Source organism: Sturnus vulgaris, chromosome 13 (assembly GCF_052056855.1).
Source record: "Sturnus vulgaris isolate bStuVul1 chromosome 13, bStuVul1.hap1, whole genome shotgun sequence".
Lineage (NCBI taxonomy): Eukaryota > Metazoa > Chordata > Aves > Passeriformes > Sturnidae > Sturnus > Sturnus vulgaris.
Genome location: NC_142255.1, coordinates 3,340,671 through 3,362,454, shown reverse-complemented (window position 1 = coordinate 3,362,454; position 21,784 = coordinate 3,340,671). Strand labels below are relative to the sequence as shown.

The window sequence follows — 21,784 nt, the reverse complement described above, 5'->3', positions numbered from 1 at the left end:
TAACACCAGTCATGATCAAATCCCCTCGTGGCTGCAGAAATTCTTTGCCATGTTTGAGAGGAATGGCCAGAAAAGTGGAAACCTTCCCCAAGATTTTCTGCACACTGCTGAGTACAGAAGATTTCAAGTCAGAAGAGGATTGTAGTATCCTCCCCTTATCTAGTTAGTGAGGGAGTGCTGCTCAGGGAACCTCCCCTCCACTGGAAGTCTCATTACAAAGTCTAGTTAGGGATATTTGTCATGAACCTGACTCCCTAAATGCCTGTTAAAAGTGATCGCTTTCCGTAAAGGTTACGTGAGGTTGGGCAGTAACACTTGTTAAAAGTGTCCAAAATTTTACCTTCAGGACACAGCTGTGCAAAATAGAAGACTAGAATGAGGCAGTCATTGTCCTTAGATTATGTGAGCAGTGGTCTAGCTCACACAGGCTCTGGGGGAGCACCACCAGATTGGACTCATGTCCTGGCTCAAGCACACTATTTGTTTTACCAGACTGTTTAGTGATAAAACGAGTCACAGGTCCCCAGATGTAGCATAAAAACTTCTGGCTGTGCTCACATGACATCAGTTTGTGGTGTTGTTTTCTCCTCTAGTTTGAAATCAGGCAGCTGAGGGCCCACCTTGCTCAGCAGGATTTGGATCTGGCTGCAGAGAGAGAGGCTGCACTGCAGGTCCCTCACGTGCTCAACAAACAGAGCAGCAAGAGGTACAAGGTGGTGGCCACCGAAGACTCGGACGACGAAGCCACCGAGAGCATCACTGAGCTGCGCCCTGCACGAGGTGAGTGCTGCTGTGCACAGCTGCTCCCTGCACAGCAGGGCCCCATGAGCACCTCCACTCTGCAGGGATTGATGCTCCCTGCACAGCAGGGCCCCATGAGCACCTCCACTCTGCAGGGATTGATGCTCCCTGCACAGCAGGGCCCCATGAGCACCTCCACTCTGCAGGGATTGATGCTTCCCTGCAGGCTGCAGAGAGGCTGCATCTGCTCTCAAGTGGTAGGAGCTGTGGTGTTTGGGAGCAGGTTCTAAACAGAGCCAAAGAAATGACAGGGGAAGAAAATGGTCATGATGTACCTTCCCAGTTTCCCCATGATGAGATCCATCAAACTCTAGAGAAGCAGCAGCCAAATGAAAGTTGGCCAAAGGATAATCACTCAGAGGTGAAAGCAGGGAAATTGGGAAGAACATTGAAAAACAGATTTGGTCTTTGGCCACTTGCATTTCTGTGGTTTGGAGAGGACTCCTGCATCAGCTGTGGGGCTTGCCTTGTCTGGAGACTGCTCTCACCAGTTGCCTAAAGCTGCCAGTGCTGGGCAGGGCAGCCCTGGTGCCAGGAGTGGAGGGAAGTGCAGTGTGGGCATCCTGCTTGCACATCTGAGTGCCACGTGGCCAGGAGCACTCTGCTCCCTCAGGGTGTCTGCTGGGCAGCTCTGTGCTTCAGGGGGATAACAACACATTTACTTGGATCAGATTTTATTATCTAAGTGCTAGACATGCATTTTTTTCTGGGAAAGACAAAGCTCCTTTCCTGTGATCCATCAGCCCTTCCATGGAGTGCAGAATGTCTCTTGGTTTAATATTCCAGAGGAGACAACACTTTCTGCCTTAGTGGTATGTTAGTCTTCCATGGGCATCTTAGCTTAATTATTGTGAATCTGTTGGAATTAGAAGTTTGCACAGTATCTTTATGTTGGTCAAATCCTTAGAATTCAAGGTACAGATACTTTAAAAGCTATTAGACATTTTCAAATTATAATCCTTTCCTTTCTCTGCAGAGTAGTGAAAGAAATTGTTTTGGTTTTTTCTCTTTGTAATATCTAAGCACTAACTACAGTAAAGGCATTAATTATTCCTGATATGAAATTGTATTTAAAAGCAGACAGTTGAGCAGACTGACCCCTAAAATGCATTTCCCTCTTTTTTATAATATTTCAGAGGTTTCCCCAGTGGATATATTATAATTTATGCATGTGTTCCTTGCGGGTTACATTTGGAACTGAAGAGTGTTGCACACATTGTAAGGAGACTTGCTGAAATTTTAGTGCTGTGGAGGTTGATCTAAAAATTCTTCTGTCCAAGGTATTCATTCCAACATCCAGGTTAACAGAATTACTCATTATTCATGTCTTCCTGTAAAATGCTGCCCACACTTGCAACAAAGTAGACACCCAGCCTTCAGGATTGATTTCTGCACTTGGGTTACATGATTAGAGAGATTTGTGCTTTTCACTGAAAAAAAGACATTCAGCAAATAAGAAAACATGGATTGCTTCACTTATTGGGTAAGATGCAGCTATGTTATATTTAAACATTTATACTGAGTATGCAGGTTAAGTTTCCAATTCCTGGAGATGATCTAAAGGACCAGAGGAAATGTTTCTTGCACTGTGTTATAATTGCATACAAGGTCTTTGAGTGCTTGTTGTCAGAACCTGAATTAGGGTGGATGTATTTGAACAGGTATTTTCTGCGGAATGAGGCAGAAGCTGGACAGGAGAAATTCCCTGTGTGTCACAGCAAGGGCCAGCAGTGTGTGGCAGTCTGGTCTGTCATCACATGGGGCTGCCAGCACAGGGCCCAGCTCTGGCTGCAGGAGACACCACCCACCAGCAGTGCTGCTCAGTGAGCTCAGCCCAGGGCCCGGGCTCAAGGCACAGGATTTCACCTGGCATTTCCCAAAGTATTTTGCAGTGCTGGCTTATGGATTGCTTCTGTGTAACTTGGATATCTGAGCTGACAGCTGGAGAAGGCAGTTACCTCTGGGCAGGAAGGATCCTCACCAGCCTTGCCTCATTCTTCTCCCTCTCCACCTCGACTGGGGTTTTCTTTTCCAGCTCTCCAGCACTGACTTTCCCTTTGCCATGCTGGCAGTATCTGCTCGTTCTGCACCCCCTGAGCAGTGCAGTGTCAGCCAGAGCTGCCTGTGCTGTGCCAGCTGGAAGCAGGCATGGCTGGAGGTGCCTCCCTGTCCTCTGTGTGGGAAGGACACGTGCAGTTGGTGTGGGATCTGCCAGCTCCCCACCTGCTGAGGCATGTGCAGTACTCAGGGGTTGGCTCTGCAGAGCACAGGCAGACAAGACAATTCCTGTGCCTGCTGCCTCTCCTGCAGTCACACTGGCCGTGCTGCCTTCAGGGCTTCCCACACCACTTGCTCTGCCAGGAACTTCAGCCCCAGTGTTTTAACACCTGACCTATGGGTCAAGGGTTATATTTTGCAAGTTACTCTGTGTGTCAGACCACGTTAGGGATTGCTTTGTGCTTTCTCTGAGCTGTGTTTTAAAGATCCAGGGTGAGGGCTGTAGCTGATCATTCTGAGTGCCACTTGGCACTTGTGAGCTCTGGAACAAACCTGCCATGGCCTATTGCACTGCTGGGGAGAGCAGAAATGAGGGACCAGGTCACCTCCACTGTCCAGAGCAAAGCAGCAGTTCAGAGCCACGATTCAGCTGTTTGGCAGAACAGGCTCTGATGTGCTGTTCTTTATGTTCTGGCAGAACATTAGCCCTACATAGAACACCTGAGGCTGGGGGATGGAATGGAATGTGTGTGTTTTTGCCAAATGAAACTTTGTCAGCCTTCAAAAAATCACTGTCTTCAGAGAGCTCTGAATTCTGCCAAACCAGCAAGCTTGAGTTGGCTAGAGAACATACTGCATGAGAAAATGGGATATTCCATCTCAGGCTAATCTTATTTCCCCCATCTATAGTGAACAATGGAAACATTCAGTGCAGAATTCTTCACCATGAACGGCTGATGGAATAAGAAAGCATTGAGACTTTTTATTCATTTCCCTACCTGGAAGTTTTATGGGACAGTGCATAAGTTAAAGCTCCTCAGGGGCAGCTGTAGCTTGTACTCTGGTATTTACACAGGATTTTGTGTAACCATTTAGTACAGCATTCAGTAAAGTAAGTCAGGTAACCCCAGTATCACATGGTACGTGCAGCACCTCAGGGAATTTGTGTAGGGGCACACAGTGACCTGCACCAGGAGAGCTGTGTGTGTGCTAGCTGATTTGGGAGTTTTCAATTGCATCTTTTCACCCAGATTTTCCTTCAGCAGATCTTCTGCTCTTTGTATTTAAAGTGCCTTAATTGCAGGTATGAGACTGGGAGAAGCAAGAGCTCTGGTCAGATGGACAGTGGGCTCTGAGAGAGTCCCATAACTCCCCAGCTAACATTTCATGCCTCCTCCTGAAGGCCAGTCCTGTGCTAATTCTGGGAACAATGAGCTGATTGCTGCCTCACACTTCTGTCTCCCCAGAGCAGTTCACCAGGAGACCTCCTGACACACTAGGAATAATTCCATGGAAAATATATGGATATATGGCATTTCCTAATTAATATGGTAAAGAAGCAGGAATTTTTTCACCTTTAATTTGCTTTAAATCGAGGTTTTATTTCTCTTGCCAAGAATTTTATCTCCAGAGCAGACAAATGTGAAGGCTGAAGCTGTTTTCAGCCTGCAAGTCAAAAGGGTACCAGTATCAAAAGCAGGAAACAAATAGACCCCAGAGAAGGGCAGGGTTGGAGGAGCTGCAGACCCAGGCAGAGCTCTGACATTTGCTACACTCTGAGAGCACTTCAGCTCTGTTTGTGAAGAGCTTGGGCTGAAAGCTGCTGCCTGTGAGTGCATGGCAGCATGGCTAATGATGTTCAGGACCATTGTGGTCAGCCCTTCTGTGAGAGCAGGGAAATACCCTGAGTGCTCCTTTCTTCTTCCCAGACATGGTTACCATTTCACATAATGGCAAATACCATCCTATCTATTAATCTCTAAATTATAAAGGAAGTTCTAAATTATAAAGGACTTCTTGCCTTGTACAGTGTGTAACTGGTCATGGTGAGAATAACAGCTAATGTTTTCTTGTTCTGCACAAATCATTTTTAGTGTTTGGTATACAAAGTTCCAGGCTTCAGGGAATGCCAGGTTCACAGTGCCCCCTCTAGCCATTAATACTTCCTTCCAAAATTTATTATTCTTTAATCTCTCCCATAACATATGAGTTAGAGTCCCCAGTGGAAATTCCTCATTTTCCTACATATATCATTTCAGTTTTTGAAGTTCTACAGTACTGCCATATTGTAAGATTAATATACCACCCTTCTGTTCCTTTGAGCAAGAACCGGAACTTCACATCGCCAAAAACCCTTTTTTTAACTGTTCTGAGTCAAATTTCCATTTTTATGGGGTTAGCAGTAAGTCTTTTGCTTTGGGGGACTGCTGCAATTTATGATCATGCTTTAAAGAAATGTAAATCTTGCCCTCCCCATAGGTACTCACTGTTTTGTAAGTGAAGAAAATAGAATACTGGGAGGGGAGCATGAAAAATTCTGGAGCTTCAGAGGGCTTCCCTAAAGATTATTCATAAGCTGCCTGAGAAGGCAAAGCAGGGCACTGGGAAGGATTTTTCAGTTGTTCCTTGCAAGGCAGTCTGAGCTGGTTGGATGCTTTTAAACTCTAAGCCAGTTCCTTTGGTGATCATCTGTTAGTGCTCTAAGAGAACCCTGTTAGTACAAAACAATAGATAAAAAAGTAGTTTATGGCTATTTTCAAATGCTGAAATGTATCTACTTTGAAGTCTGCTCCTGGAAATGGAGTATCTAAGTGCACACCACTTCAGCTTGGCTTCTCTCTAGGTGCCTCTTGCAGGCTTTGTGGTTCTCTGTGCACTGACCAGCCAGGCAGGAGTCAAAGGAATTAAACCTTAAGCAACACTTAGAGAAATGTGTGTGCAGTTAGTGGAGTCAGGCTCTTGTATTTCATAGTCACCAAATGGGTGGGGTAGAAAGGGCTCCCTCCCAGAAGGGGTGAGCCTACAGTCACAGCTGTGAGGGTGAAGTTGTCTCTCATCATTAATGTGAGGAGGTGTGAAGACATTGCTGACAGGTAAAGGAACACAGAACTGGGATGTTTTCCACTGTCCAAGCATGCAGCCCTTTCATAAGGATCCCTTTCATGAGCAGATGGTGCTCCCTGTGACAGCAGGGATGTGTTCTGCCCTCTGCCACCCTTGCAGCAGCTTGGCTTCTAAGTATTACAAGTCTTTTCCTGATTCTCAGATTACACTTATTTGTTGCCAGTTTATAACAGTTTGTTCTTGAATCCTTTTGCTTAGTTTTTTCTTGTCTTGATGATTGTTTTGGTGGCAGCCAAATTCTTCCTTAGCTTTGTATTTTAGACCCAGCAAATGTTGCTGTTTGACAGAGACAGACCCAGGTTCCTCTGAGTCTGCTTGGAGCTGAGTGTACTGAGCCAGCTCAGATGTGGAGCTGCTGATCCATGCTGAGGGAACAAGGTTGGGAAGAGCACTGAGAGTCCCCCAGGCCATCCTGTGCCACAGCCACCCTGGCACAGAGCTGTGCTGCATCCCAGGCTGCTCCAGTCAGCTCACAGTGCTCCTGCTGCACCATCTGAGGCCCAAAGCCCCCCATTCATTGTCAGGATTCTGGGTTTCTGTCCCAGCAGCATCTGCTGATAATGGAGCCTGTTGCACATCCCAGATTTCCTTCTGCACAATGACTTTGGCCACAGGTTGATTTCTGACTTAGAACCAGGCTGAAGCTGTTGCTGTTTTCTGTGCAAGCTGACTTTACAGTTGCTCTCAAGATGGAACATCCGTGTGCCCAGGCATCCATCCAGCCTCTGCAGGGACTGGATGTGTGTGAATGGAGCAGTGGTGTGACTACTGCAGCTTGCACTAATGTGGCAATCTGTCTTCAGACCAGAAGAAGGGAAGTCTCCTGGAAAGTGCCAGCTGGCTGCTCCTGGTTCCTGTTGAAACAGATGAAAGATCTGCCTCTTTAGAAACCTCCTAGTAAAGATTGTTTTCTGGAAGGAAGTTGGGCTAAGACATTACTCTGAGGACTCACTTCCTCAGTGGGAGGCTGCAGAGCAGAAAAAATAACCTTCCAGTTCACAAAATTCAGCTTGGAGAAACAGAAGGCAGTACAACCAATGGCAATTAAAAAGTGAAATAAAATAATCCAATAATGAAGTATTTCAAAATAAAATCCCCCTTTTAAGGCCTTTTCTTGTATGCAGGGTAATTGCAGATCATTCACTGAAGGCATTGATGAAACAATTAAAGATCATTGTTGAGGCATTATAGAACTGAAAGAAATCTGCCTTGGGTGGAATGTCATTTATGTTTCACCAAATTTATTAGGTTTTTATGGGGCCAAGAGAGAGAGATTGCAATGTTTTCTCTTGGGTCAGATGAGATTATATGGCAGTGTACTCTAAGTAGTTTATTACTCCCTGAGCCATTGCAGTGTGTGTTTGGAGTCCTGCAGGAAAAGAACAAGCAGATAACTTGGAAACCTTCATCAGACAAAATCCAGTGGTTGTCAGACAGGCCTGACTGAGAACCACACGTTTTTTTAATAAGTGGGATTTGGGCAGCAGCAGAGATGGGGCTGCAGTGCAGTGAGCAGCCTTGCAGGGGTTGGTGGAGTGCAGGGAGGCTTTGTGTGAGCAGCTCCCACTCCCACATTCCCTCTGTGGGCTGGGAGTCAGCCCCACTGGCCTTTTGTGGTCTCTGCTGCCTCACCCCTTGGAGCTGGCAGCCCACACTGCTTGAGCAAACTGTGCTCATGGAGCACAGGGAGCAGCAGCCTGTTCTACTCCTTTCCCTTTCCCTTCCCTTTCCTTTCCTTCCCCTGCTCAGCAGAACTCTCAGCTGAATCCTCTCGCTGCCTCCATGCAGGGAAGATTGGACCTTGTTCACCACAGGTGTTCGTTCACATGGGGAAGAGCTGCCTCACTCTTCTTTCTCACATCACACCTTTGGGGTCTTCATCACTAAATCTCCTGTCATCCACATTTCCTTGGGGTCATTATTAAGGGTGGGGGTGGCACAGAGGGACACGGCTTAGTGGCAGTGTTAGGTTCACTGGTAGACTCCATCTTAAAGGCCTTTTCCAAAAGAAAAGTTTCTGTGATTCCTGTTGGTGCATGTAGCAAGAGGATCCCAGTCACCATCCATAGACATTTTCATGGGAATTAAGAGGGAAACACTTTTCCTTTCTGCTTAGTGCCAGTTTTTTAGCTTACTGTAAACACCATTTGGGCATCTTCATGCAAAGTCTGTCTTCTGGAAAAAGAAGTGCAGGTAACATTTCTGTGTATTGGAGGAGATATGGATCTATTGCTAGGAAAGGAGAAAAATTAAATCTGGACCCTGAAAATTCCAAGGTGGCAGAAATAAAATTAAAAAAAAAATTTAAAGCTCATGGAAATTGTGAAGAATGAAGTATTTACTCCCTTTCTGAAGCTGAAAGTGGAATAGACTGCCAGCAGAAAACACTGTGTAGAATGTAAATAATACAAGTGCTCTGGTCCTTGTGTAAAGCTGCTCTTCCTGCATGCCACCAGCTGATCCTGATCCCATAGGACCCCCGGTCCAAGCAGGGACTCATCTCAGACTCCCCACGAGCACTTCACAGTGCTTGTGTTCCATGGTGCTGAGCACAGCTGGGGCTCTTGGGGACATCTGACATGCACTGATAGGTGCTTTCACTTGGGTATTTGTTGATTATTTTGAACTCCTTTTTCAGTAATGTAGACTATAATGGGAGGTAACTGGAATTGTTTTATAACCTTCAATGCCCAAAGCAGCTGAGATTCCCATATGACTCAGACGAGTTTGTTAATTGTCAGTTTGCTTTAATGTAATGATTCAGAAACTTAATCTGTTGTTGAAATATTTATTCTGCTGCTGTTATTCCATTACTCTTTATTGGTTTTTATTCATAAGAAACTATTCAAGGTTGAATATATATGTTTTATATTTCCATGCACATAGGGATATATTTATACATATATATTTAATTTATAGCTAAACAGATAGCAGAGGTGAGCAATGACATTAATAAGGCCATCACAGAATAACATTAAAGTGGGCAGCTGGGAGCTCCCCCAGTGTGTGCCCGTGGTCACACACAGGTCCAGGCCAGGCTGGAATTCTCCTCCCAGAGGGACAGGGACAGTGCATTTCTGGAGTTCCTGTCCAGGTGTTTGGCAGTGACCACTGCTGCCCTGCAGAGCAGCTTCTCTGCTAACCTGGTTTGGACACAGTGCTGTGTTTGGGAGCAGTGCCCTGGTACCTGGTGTCAGCTGGCACACAGGTGGGCAGGGCAGTCCTAAGGAAGCCTTGACTTGAGCATTAAAACACGAAAAGCAGGTGAGTAACTTTTCCAAGTGTTCCTGTCTTTGATGCAAAGTGTCTGGCATTTGGAGAGACTGTACTGGGAGCACCCAAGGCCCCCGTTGGTGGCTTTTGTCAGTGACAGGGAGGGTGACCCTCGTCCAGCCTAAGTGCTGTGCTGTTTTCCTCATTTGTCTGCCCAGAATTGGACTCCAAGATGCCCTACCAGAAGCAGAGCTACACAGGCATCCTCTGAACCACAGCCTGTGTCTGTAGGGCTGGCAGGCCTGGTGGCACTGAGACTATCAATTATGCATGACTGAAATGAAGTGTGTTTTAGGAGGAGATAGCTGGAAAGCCTTGCAATGTACTCCTAATCCAGCAGCATCGCCTTGAGCTACTCTGAGGCCTCTTTTTTAAACTCAGGCATTAGCACAAAGCACACCTCTGACTGCAGGCATTTAAAGATCAACAAGGGCCGAAAAAGCTTTTAAGATCCAGTGAAACCAGGAAAACAACCACGTTGCCTTTCAGTGTCAGGTTAGATTGCCTTCTTATGAGTGCAGCTATTTCAGGTACAGAGTGCTTGGTGGTTTGGGTCTTGTTGTGTGAGGAAAGTGTTCCCCAGAAAACATCTGTTTCTTTCACCTGCAAACCGCAATGTGCTGTGATGAGGCAGGACTGCAGCCACAGAGACCCAGGGGGACGAAGGAAATCTGGCTCAAAGGGATGAGCATGGGTTTCTGAAACATGGTATCAAAAAGAGCACTTAAAAGGAGAGAATGCTTTTTAGAGCACAGATACACCACAAATTGGGCAGGTCAGCTTGCTTGGAAGCCTGACATTCTTGGAGCCTGCCAGTACTGCATCTTAGCAGCAGTGTTTGCCTGCTGCTCAGAACAAGAGAAGTTTATGGCTTTTTCCACAGTGGTAAAATGTTCTTCTTTTCTGTAAGATCACAGTAAATCCCTCTGTCATCTGCAGCATCTGAAATCTGTACATGCAGTAGAGCTGCTGCTTTCCCTTCTGTGGTCACCTCTTCATTTTTAACTTGCTGTTGAAGTTCAGGTGTAGCTCTCGTGCACACACTACAAGTTTACTACTACACTCTTGATTAGTTTTCTCTTTATAGTAGGTTTTAAGCCAACAAATAGTGTAATGCTAACATTACACTAAATGCTAGGTATTTATATGCATGTGTTACATACACCAAAATCACTCTTCATTCATTCAAAATGGAAAAGACATTATCTTAGAAGGTAGGGAATTACACATTAAAATCATATTGTGCTTCCCTTTCTCCTGTGGGGAAGGAGGTGACTTAGGATGTCAGTGTGCAGCAGCAATGGGTCTGTGCTGGTGTCCTTAGTTCAGCCTGTCAGGATCAATGCCAGGTTTATCTGTGTGCCCTGGGTGGGAGGGCCCTGCTGGCCAGACCCTGTCAGCCTCTGGAAAGATCACAGAGCACCTTTCCTTTGGAGCCCAAAGTGCCTCAGTCCCCGGCTGCTGCCACAAAGGATAATCCAGTCCCTGTGCTGGCTGCAGCCACAGCGTGAATGGGTGTGATGCACTCAGGCCTTGTGGCCTAAAAATCCAGAGCAGGTGGCTCTGGGCATGCAGGGAGAGGAAAGCCTTCCACAGGCTGGGATTCATCCATTTCATGAAATAAATGGTCGTCTAAGGGCTGCCTTTCTGTTCTTTCAGAGGATGACATGAACAATTACATCAGTCGCTACTACAACGAGCCCAGCAGTGGTGAGTGTTGCTTGAAAACACAAACGTGAGAGGTAATTTTGCATTGCATTGTGTGCTGTAAAGCAGCTGAGACTGAGCAGTGGTGTAGGCCTGTCCTGGAAATGAAATCCACCACAGAGTCTTCTGCTGTGGTCCAGGGAAGTGTGTGCCAGTAGTCACTCTGAAAGTTGAAGGGCCCCAAGTTTGCTCTTGCTGATGGCACTCAGGATAGTTTGGAGATCTGCGAGGGGTTGATTCCCTGTGGCTGGGCTGTCCAGCTCACAGAACAGTTCAAATGGATCTGAGAATGAACAGTAGGGACAAAATAAATGAAGAGAAAAGAAGTGGGGAGACAGCTTAGCCCAGCACCATGCTGGGAACCTTTCAGAAAGGTTAAACTGAATGGTGGGAAACCTCAGGAGCTAGGCCCTGACCCGAGGGCAGCCTTCAAATGGATGCTCCTGGCAGGCATCCTGCTGGCACGGGGGGTTCCTGTGTGTGCTGGGGGCTCTGCACAGCCCTGCTGGGCACCACTGGGGGCTCTGCACAGCCCTGCCCTCTGGCTGCCAGCACAGTGGGGCCAGGGGAATGTAATGTGTTGCAAATGTATATCCCCACATATACATCCCTATATATATACACACACACAGGGTTATAGGAAAAAACCCAGTGTGTGTGTGCCTGCATATACATGTACATAGAATATACACAGGTATGTGGATGTATATAATCATGTATATATGCATTTATGTGTGTATATGTAACAGTATTATGTATTGCATACTTAATCCCCATATATAGTATGCATACATAGTGAAATATAGGTATATATAGAAATATTTATATAAGGATGTGTCTAGTATATATATAACATATGTATATATGTGTATGTATATAAATCTGTAGTGTATTCCATATATCCCATATATACACACAAACCCAGATACACATACATAAAGATGTAAGTAAACATACATGTGTTTGTACATGCATGTATAGAGTGTATCATATATGTCTAACATACATACATCCCCATATAGGTATTATGTGAGCAGATTTATACATATATAAAGGTTTTTGTGTATATGAAGATATATCTGTACAAATGTAAAGACATGTGAAAGGCTGTGTCTCTGTGCAGTGAGATATTTTATTAGAATGCATATATTAAATATATAAAATGTGTAAAGGAGTGTGAGAGATGGTCAGAATATATGTGTGTATATTATAGAAATACATGTGTATATATTACAGGAATGAAAATACATATCTCTGTATAATGTATCTCTTTAATCCTGTATATACATCCACACACATGGAAATAGATTACTGTGTAGTTGAAGCTATGTAAACACTAAACAGAAGAGAGTGTGAGTGCCTGGCTGTAAACCCAGCTGGCAAGCAGTGGGATGCAGGCAGGCCGGAGAGGCTCCTGGATGCTCCCGGCGTTCAGCAGGGCCAAGGGGAAGGTCCCGGCCCTGTGTCCGGGCACTGCCCAGCACGGGCCCCGCCTGCGGACCGGGGCATCGAGAGCAGCCCCGAGGAACGGAGCTGGAGCTCGCCTGCCGCGCTCGGGTGAGCTCCCCCTGCAGAGCCCGACAGGAGCTGGAGCACGATCGGCAGCAGCAGCAGCAGGAGGAGGACGTGGAGCTGCTGAGGAGGCTCCGGAGCTGCCCTTGCCCAGGCTGGGAGCGCTGAGGGGCGAGGCCCTGGCACCGCCGTTTGTGCCCCTGCATCGCTGGCAGTGCCCAAGGCCAGGCTGGCAGGGCTGGGCACCCCGCACGGTGGAAGTGTCCCTGCCATGGCAGAGGTGGCACTGGAGACCATGACCCTAGGAGCACATGGATATTGTATCGTGTATGTACAGTGTGTCACCTCTGTACGTGGGGACATGGACACGCCTGCTCTGGAGGCCTTGGTGTGTCTGCTCACAGGCCAGGGTGTGTGCATATGAACACAGCTAATGTGTGTTCCTTATACTGAAACATCTGCAAAGGCATTTGTACATGTTATCTACGGATCTGTATTTTATATGCATTACAAAATCCAGCTGTAATTATTATGTATCCATAGCCATATCCATACCTGGAGAGCCATACACTTAGACAGGACTATGTGTGTATGTACAGTCTGCACAAAGATCCTTCAAGTGTGGCATTTATGTGTGTGTATATATATATATGTCTATCCAATATATATGGGGATACATATTTACAGATATGTGTGAGAGAAACTGTATATTCGTATCTTTTCTGTTTCTTAGATAACATAAATTAAGGAGGTGTGAATGGCTGTATAGATATATTTTTAACATGTATCATATGTATGACATAGAACACAGATCGATCTCTTTGTGTATCATGTATAGGTATTACATTATAAATTATATCCCTACACATACAGAGGGAAAAAAAGTGTGTCTATAGATTTTCTTTTAAAACATAATTATATATATTTTAGAAGTGAGTATAAGATTGTCTGCATATACATCTCTTTATAATCATGCATGTTATTGTGTGTATTTTACAGATAAAATATATACTTGTCTTTCTATAATTATATAAATACATAGAATTTTATATATAGGCTTATCCTTTATCTATGTGTATAAATGAGGCTGTTTATGCATATATATGCAGACAGATACAAAGGTAAAGATCTGTGTACTACATTGGTATTTTATAGCTGTATAAATACATGTAAAGATACATATCTAGATACAGGGAGAGATATATATGGGTATGTGAGAGTCTGTTTAAATACATATATGGTTTATATATTTGAAAGGACATGAATGTATATATAGACACATGTATTATATAAACATGTCTACATATGTAGATAAATTTTGAAGGGGAAATGTAGATCTATGCATAGAGACATTCCCTCTGTAAATTTGGATGTCTATATATAAAGCTATGTATATGGGTATATAAAATCTGTATATACAGATTTTATATTTTTGTGTGAGACAGAAAGCCTATGTATCCATAGACACATGAATTATATAGAGAGCTATTTAAAAAACGTACACATATGCACATAGAGATACAAAATATTGGTTTTATTGGTGTCTATCCCTCTACATCCATCCATCCCCAGGCTCTACAGGACTCTCTATATATATATGTATGAATCTTTACATTGGTTTAGGGTATGTAAAAAGGGAAAGGTGTGAGGGACCACGTGCATATACAAATATACATAATGTGTGTGTTCACATATAACAGTGATGTATTTAATATGTATATCCCTGTATATATACATTCCACATGTCTACAAAGGTACTCATATATGTGTGTGTGTGAGAGCATTAGAGATATATACATTATATCCATTATATCCTATATATGGGGCAGATACACACATATCTCCCATCTCTGTGGATAAATGTGTGTATAGAACTGGGGGATACCCTGTATATACCTATGTATTTGTGAGTATGTGTGTGCAGAGACAGAGAGATATATATACACTGGTACATGGTACTGTAAACAGTATATGGTCCTGTTTACAGATGTATATCCCCATAATATACATCAAGAGACATTAAAAGGGGGGGTAATATAATTGTGTATGTATAATATGTATTATTGGTGTTTTTTATAATGTATTATATATGTATATCCTTCTATCTGCAGTCCCTATGTACACACACACTTATTTATGTATGTATACATATGTATTTATATGTATGTCTATATATGTGTGTGGGGGTGTTCTATTTAAGGAGAGCAGACTGTATTTAAAGGGAGTATTGTGTGCTCCATGGATCAAAAGTCCATATGCTGTATTTCACAGGGGACTCTTCACCCATGCACACATTGCCTGTATGCCACCAGAATGGTGGTGTTTGTGTGTGTGTATACAGTGAGCAAGTATATACAGGCATATCCTATTCACTTACAGGTGTGTGTATATATACACAGGTCCCTTGAGATTAACGCCCTTTATACCGACAGCAGTAAAGATATATCCAAGTTCTCAAGTAAAGGTACAATGGATTTTTTTATATATGTACACGCCTTTCATAAATAAATATACACACATAGAGAGGCAGGATCTTTTTTATTTAGTAATAAATCATTATATATATTTAATTAAATAAATCTAAAATGGGCTGTGTTTTATAGTGTATATATCTGTGTGTAAAATATTCCATATGGAGTTCATGTATGTACATATTGCCCATATCTGTATGGAGAAATCTAAAGATTATGTGTATATAAAAGGGAGAGGGGGAAAGTGCATTTCTGTAGTGATGTGTTCTATGGAATGTGTAGGTGTACAGCACTGTGTAAATCTCTCTCTGTACCCCCAGAATCCTGTGATGTTCTCTCCCAAGGTGTATGTGTATACACACACCTCACTGCTGTGGGTAATACTCCTTATATACAACATGTGCAAGTACAGCTGCAATGTATATCCTGCTATACACTGTCCCTGTCTGTACATGGGGACAAGTCAGTGCATTTCCACACAAAGGGAACGCTGTGCAGGTGCAAGTGACAATTGCATGGAATTAAAGAGGGCACTACACAGTGCATCTATAAAATGCTGCATATTCATAGGTGTGATGTGTTATTATGGGGACCAGACACTGCAGTGTGTGTGCATGTATATGTAATCTATCATATGGACACACACACTCCTTAGCTGTGTGGAGAAATCTATGCAGGTATAGATTCTATAGGTTTAAACTGGGGCAGGTGCATATTGTATTACACACATGCATATCCTTGTGTAGATGTCCCCATAATAAACTTTGCTATCTCTAAAAGGTATATGTATATAATTTTAAATATATAAAGGTTAAGGGTGTCATGTCTAGCTATCGTGTTATACAGGTATTATATCTTGTATTATTCGTTATATGTGGTTTTATATATATATATGTGTGTCTGTGCATATATGTGTATATATATATGCATATGTGTGTAATTGTATACACTCTATTTAAAGAGTAACAATTATGTTTTCCAAGAGGGAGAGCAACAATGTCCTATAGATAGTTGATATATATGTTTTTCTGTATCTGTGCACACATGTATACACAGATATGTATGTAGAAAATTTATGTATCTATGTATAGGTATATCTATATATAGGTCTAATGTATTACCTTTGGGGCTTGTATATATATGCACAGATACAGCTCTTCCCTATATCTATATGCTTAAAGCTATATATAAAGATTAGGTACATATAAAATCAGGTGGGTGAGAGACTGTGGAGATACACTTATGTATTATATATATGTATGTGTATGTGTGTGTGTGTGTGTGTGTGTGTCTGCACATGCATAGAGAAAGGTCTGTGGTATTATATATTGATATATTTCTCTATAGATCCTCAGAATCTACTTGGAAAGCTGTAAAAAGGTACATGTAAATGTGTGTATGTATATTTGCATAGATATATATACATAAATAGAGAAGGGGGAGGGGGGTGTTGATGTTTAGGTCAGATGTATTCTGTATATCCCTATAACTTACGTTTCCCAGCCATACACACACACTGAGAAATCTCAAATCTCAATGTATTGCTATATAAAGGTAAGTGTATTCGTGTGTGAGAGCACAGGTGTGTTCTATTTATAGAGAATTATTCTATATATTTAAAGGAGAAGCATGGATTAATAGTCTGTCTATGATGTCTGTATGTGCAGTGTATCATATATGGATCTCCATATAATCTAAAGGTGTGTTTATAAATAGCTATGTAAATACAAAGTTCATGGATAGGTATCTTCTCTTACAGAGGTATCTAGCCAATAAATACACATACACAGAGAAATATGTATCCATTTCTACAGAAAGGTAGAGGGTTGTATATATTTCATTTAATGGTAGATAAACTTCTTTCAGGGGGGCACTGTATCTGGTGTGTGTAACAAGTCTGTCTACAATGTGTTCTCTATGGGGCTCATACAGACATAATTCCTCATCTCTATAGGATCATGTGTATATAAAGTGGGGTGGGGTGAGGGGGCAGCTATCCACCTGTGTACTGTATGTAATAAATGCGTGTGCTCATGTATGTATATACAGGTATGTGGCATTGGCTGTAGCTGTGTATCCCTGCCTGTACATCCCCCGTGTATAGAGCAGGCCATACATCAAAGGCATGTGTGCATAATTTAAAGAGTGTCTCGAGAGAGTGGGGTTGTTAATGTGTAGGTATAAATGTGTGTGTGGCTGTGTCTGTATATCCCTGAGTACACACACACATACAGAAAAACCAGTACAATTTGGGGGGGGTTGCATATTGCTACTGTTGTAGCAGTAGCGAATTCCAGGTGTTTTAAGGGAGGGACGATGGCCTGGCCCTGTACACATGCAGGCACAGTGGGTGAGGGATGCAGGCCCTTATGCACATATGCACACCCCTTTAGCTCTGTGACTAAACCTCTAGGTGGTGGTGTTTGGGAGTGACTGTATAAACACACATATAGGGGAATACAGTGTGTGTTATACCTGTGTCTCCTGTACAGCTGCTGCCCCTATAACCACACAGTGAGAGCCGGGGATGGAGGACAGGGCTGTGTTACTGTGTACATATATATATATATATATATATATATATAATATGGATTAAAGGGGACCTGTGCACTACAATGGCTTTGTGTACCTCGCTGTAGGTACAGGGTGTGTGACAGGAACTCCTCTAGCTCCCTGTAGCCCTGCAGCCCCTCCCGGGCGGGCTCTGAGCTGCCTCTGTGCTCTGTCCCTGCAGACAGCGGAGTCCCCGAGGCCGCCATCTGCGTGGTGACCACGGCCGCCATCGACGTGCACCGGCCCAACATCTCCTCGGAGTTGTTCACGGTGGAGGTGCCGCTGCGCCTGGGCAGCACCGGGACCTCTGCCAGCCTCACGTCGGGCAGCGCCTCGCGCTCCACCGTCAGCTCGGGCACGCGGGGCTGCAGCGAGAGCAGCCAGACGCTGGGCTCGTCCCCGGACTGCAGCACGGCCTGCGAGGAGCCGGCCCAGGCGGGTGCGGGCCCGCGGGCCGAGCTGGGGCCCGGCCGGCCGTGCGTGCCGCACAACGTGGTGCAGGAGCTGCTCTCGTCCCTGTCCGAAGAGGCCTGCTTGGCGCAGAAGGGGCTGGATCCTGTCAACCTGAAGCTGCCCAGCCCGGCCGGCTCGGTGGGGGCCAGCCCCGACCTGGGTCACCGGCTCAGTGTCTACAACCGCAGGAACCAGGAGAGTCTTGATGTCTTCCAGCTCAAGCCACTCCTCGACTGCCCCCAGGGTGCCCCAACGATTGAGGAGAAGTATGGGGCGCTGGGGCCCCCAGAGCCACGGCTGGGCAGGGTTCCTGAGGCATAGGGCCAGCCTGGGGGAACGGGGACTCCTGTGGGGACGCGCTCACCACGCTGGCCCGCGAGGCTGCCACAGGCAAGGTGGCGGTGCCGGACAACCTGTGGCATCTCCTGCAACGGCCACCAGCACAGAGGCCAGCATCGCCTCTGCTCACCAGTGTCTGTGGCACGTGACCTACCTGCCCTGGCACCAGCTCTGGGCCAGCTGGGACCTGTGGTGGCTATGTGGGACCAAGGGACCTTCCAGCAGTCAGGCCAGTATGGACCCACAGTGCCTGGAGGGACATGTGGACTGTGCCGAGAACTTCCACCAGTTCAGGGCCAGCACAGAGCTGCTGGACAGCTTGGGCCCAGCCTGGCTCCCCAGTCGGACCCCCCAGCCTGACGTGCCCAGGGCTGAGCATGGCTGGGAGGGGTGTGGAGATGGGAATAAAGACTGACAAACAAACACTGACAGCTTCCTGCCTTGTATCACTCTTGCCTTCTTCTCTTACCTGCCTTCCCAGTCTTGCTTTCTTCCACCCCACCACTCCATGTGCCATACAACAGACCACCAAAAAAACCCCAACAAAAACAAAAACCTACTATCCCGAGATCACAGTGACCAACCCCACCTCTTTCCAGCAAAATCCTTTATTTGTCCTTACTCCACAGCACCGGGTCCCATCACCAGCACTCACTTCTTCTTCAGGAGCTTCGTCATCTCTGGCACCGCCTGCAAACACCAGTGCCAGGGTAGTGCACGTTCCCCTCTGACCCCCAGCAACTCGCCCTGTGCAGTTCCCAGCCCTGCAATTACACTGCCCACCCTCCCACCCAGCACAGCACTCCAGGGGCCGTGGGTCACCCCAGCTCACAGCACTCCCCACTTCTCTCCTGCTGAATAAAGCCTCTTAATTATTTAAGAGAGCTACATTTCCATTAGGTGGAAATAATGCATTCGTACAAAATTTATTAAGGAAATTGTCTACATGGTGTTTCTTCAGAATGTGCCTGTGTCTCTGGCTTACAAAGAGGCCCGTGCTCACCACGGAGCCAGCGGGCATTATTTCAGCAATGGCATTAAGTGCTGGCAGAGTTTCTGCCCGTGCCTCCACAGAGCCACGACACTCACACGTGTGGCAGTGACACACAGGCACTGGGACAGGGCTGCAGAGGGAACTGCAGGCTCCTCCTGGGCATCAGTCAGTGAGGCAGCAAGCCCAGGCAGAAGTAATCCTGCCAACTCTGTACTTCCAAACTTTATGAGGCTTAAGGACACACACAAGCACCTGCGTGTGGTTATTTCCAAAACGGTTCAACCTCAGGAAAGCAGAATTGAGGCAAGGTGGCTGTGACACCACCCCAACACAATCTACTTGCAGGGATTCCATTTTAAGCATGCAGCTCATGACATCAGAAAGCAAATTTTTAAACAACAACCCAAACACCCTCACACAGACATTGTTAACAGTCATTAGATTATATTATGTAAGCTCCTGTCAGCCCTCCCAAAGTTATCCTGCACATCAAATTTAGCCTCACCTGAAATAAGTCTGCTACCAGTCCGTAGTCTGCCACTTGGAAAATTGGAGCTTCTGGATCCTTGTTAATAGCAACAATGGTCTGCAAGCAAAGTTAAAGCACCATATGAGTCTGGATATTAATCATCCTCTGGGGCTGTATTACAGGGCCAGGTCTTAGCCAGGAAATGAGCTATATTCTCTCCAAGCCCCCAGAAGCAGAAGATTTATCTGGGCAGTTAATATTTTTCCATCTCAAAAACAAACACCACCACATACACCACAATCCGCCTGAAAAAGAACCCAAAACCCTCCCTTCCCTGCTCACCATACACATCTCTGCTGTCCTTCCCTGTTGAAAAGCCTAGAAAAAAATGAGTGCAAAGGATCACCTGCACATTCTAAGCTGCACCACTGCAGAACTAACCTGGAGGCAGCAGTTACAACAAGCACAATAAAGCCCTGCCCAGAAGCCCCTGTACTTAAAATGGGACATAAGATTTAGTTTGTCCCACAGTAGAAAAAAGCACAACAAATCCCAACACAGTGATCCAGAAAACGTCTTGGTTTAAACTCTGCCATACACTGAACCATCCTTAGCTGCCTGTGACAACTTCCAGCAACGTAAGCATGGGTGGGTATCCTCATCAAAATCTGCAATAGGATGAGGAGCACTCCATAGAGGAAGGGAAAAGAATCCTCAGGCAAGCCCAAGAGCTCACAGAAGGAGACTTGCACCAGGAAGGGGCCCAGAGCACAGCACCAGGCAGTGCCAGTGGGAGCAGGGGCTGGGGGCAGCTCTGACCCAACAGGCAACTGAGGCACTTACAGGGAGCCACACTCCATGGGTCTGCTTTACTCCCTCCACTCAAAGTCCAACAAAAGTAATGGCTAAGGAGGGGCCTAGTGGCAGTAACTCAAAAAGTTTACAAGTCCTGTGGTTTTAGGCCCCCCAAAGTGTTATTTCTTGGCAGGCCATTTGTCCCCTGAGAGTCTCTGTAAAGGACTCAGGCAAGCAGGCAGTCCCCAGAGCACTGCCCCTGCCCTGTGGCCACCTCAAAGCCAAGGATGTGCAGGTGCTGCAGCAATGCTGCCCTTGCAATGTTCTCCCCAGAGCTTTATTGGTTTTACTTCAGTTATCCCTGTTTGCAAATGCAAGCCTCCCCTGACAAGCTGCAGTGCAGGAAGCAAATCCAGGCTGTGATCCCTGAGGGTAGTGGCCTAATAAAGATTTTCTCTGGCCCTCCTGAGGCCCTGCCATTCCTTGCAGAGCCATCCACAGGGCTGATGCTCAGGCACGGCCAAGGCCAGCAGGCAGTGACACCACAGGGGCTGCCAGCTCTGTCCTTAGCACAAAAATAATGAACAAATTACTTGCAAAACTGTCTGAAGCTTTGGTTTGATAGCCCAGTCCTTCCTCTGCCTCCTTCAGCTGAAGTAACTTCAGTAAGATTTGGTTCTCTACCTCACTGCTAACTCAGGTAAGCAGCAAAAGCATCACCTTGCTCACAACAGAACTTAGTGAGTTAAACTTCTGACTAAGAAAAGATAGGAGAACTGTCATGAGGGAATTAGAAATAAGGAAAGAAAGCAACAACGATTCTCCAGGTCTCCTCAAAAGCTGCATTTTCTACCTTGCTGTAAAAGAACAAATAAATTATACATTTCACTTGGTAGAAAGCATCTGACTGCTTTGGAAAACATATCCTGAAGTGTGCAAGTTCACAATGCCAGATAATTCAGAGTGCTGAGGGAGGACAGGGGACACTCCAGAGAGCTCCCATGGCTGCAGAATTCTTTGTTTGGGAAAATTGGATCTTTTTCCATAACTACCTCACCTAAATGCTTTAGCTAAAGGAAGGCAGAACACATTCCAAATACCACTAACTAAATCTGAATTTTACAATAGACATATTAGCTTACACTAAAAAACTGAGAGATGGGAGAAAAGGAAGGGTTAAATAAGCATCTCATACTGACAAATTTCATCTGTCCTTATTTCTTATAGCAGAGTATCTCAAAATATCAAACATGCCTTTGGAAAAGCCATAAAAGCATAGGTTTTGCTGTTACAGTA

The 21,784-nt window shown here is 45.2% G+C and overlaps 2 protein-coding genes across 5 annotated transcripts in view; one reads left to right on the top strand and one right to left on the bottom strand.

Moving 5' to 3' along the window:
* Window positions 1-18,655, top strand: part of TMEM266 (transmembrane protein 266) — an 81,749-nt gene extending 63,094 nt beyond the window's left edge. For all 4 annotated transcript variants that reach the window (XM_088172347.1, XM_014879142.2, XM_014879141.2 and 1 more), the window contains 3 exons: window positions 594-780; window positions 10,855-10,905; window positions 17,620-18,655. In XM_088172347.1, coding sequence (XP_088028473.1) covers window positions 594-780; window positions 10,855-10,905; window positions 17,620-18,212 — 831 coding nt within the window. In that variant the 3' untranslated portion in view covers window positions 18,213-18,655. The remainder of the gene's footprint in view (window positions 1-593; window positions 781-10,854; window positions 10,906-17,619) is intronic.
* A 167-nt stretch (window positions 18,656-18,822) lies between these two features.
* The window catches only part of ETFA (electron transfer flavoprotein subunit alpha), a 29,037-nt gene continuing 26,075 nt past the window's right edge, over window positions 18,823-21,784 (bottom strand). Inside the window, exons 11-12 of the mRNA XM_014879145.2 lie at window positions 19,730-19,810; window positions 18,823-18,920 (exon numbers count right to left, since the gene is read on the bottom strand). Coding sequence (XP_014734631.2) covers window positions 18,882-18,920; window positions 19,730-19,810 — 120 coding nt within the window. The 3' untranslated portion in view covers window positions 18,823-18,881. The remainder of the gene's footprint in view (window positions 18,921-19,729; window positions 19,811-21,784) is intronic.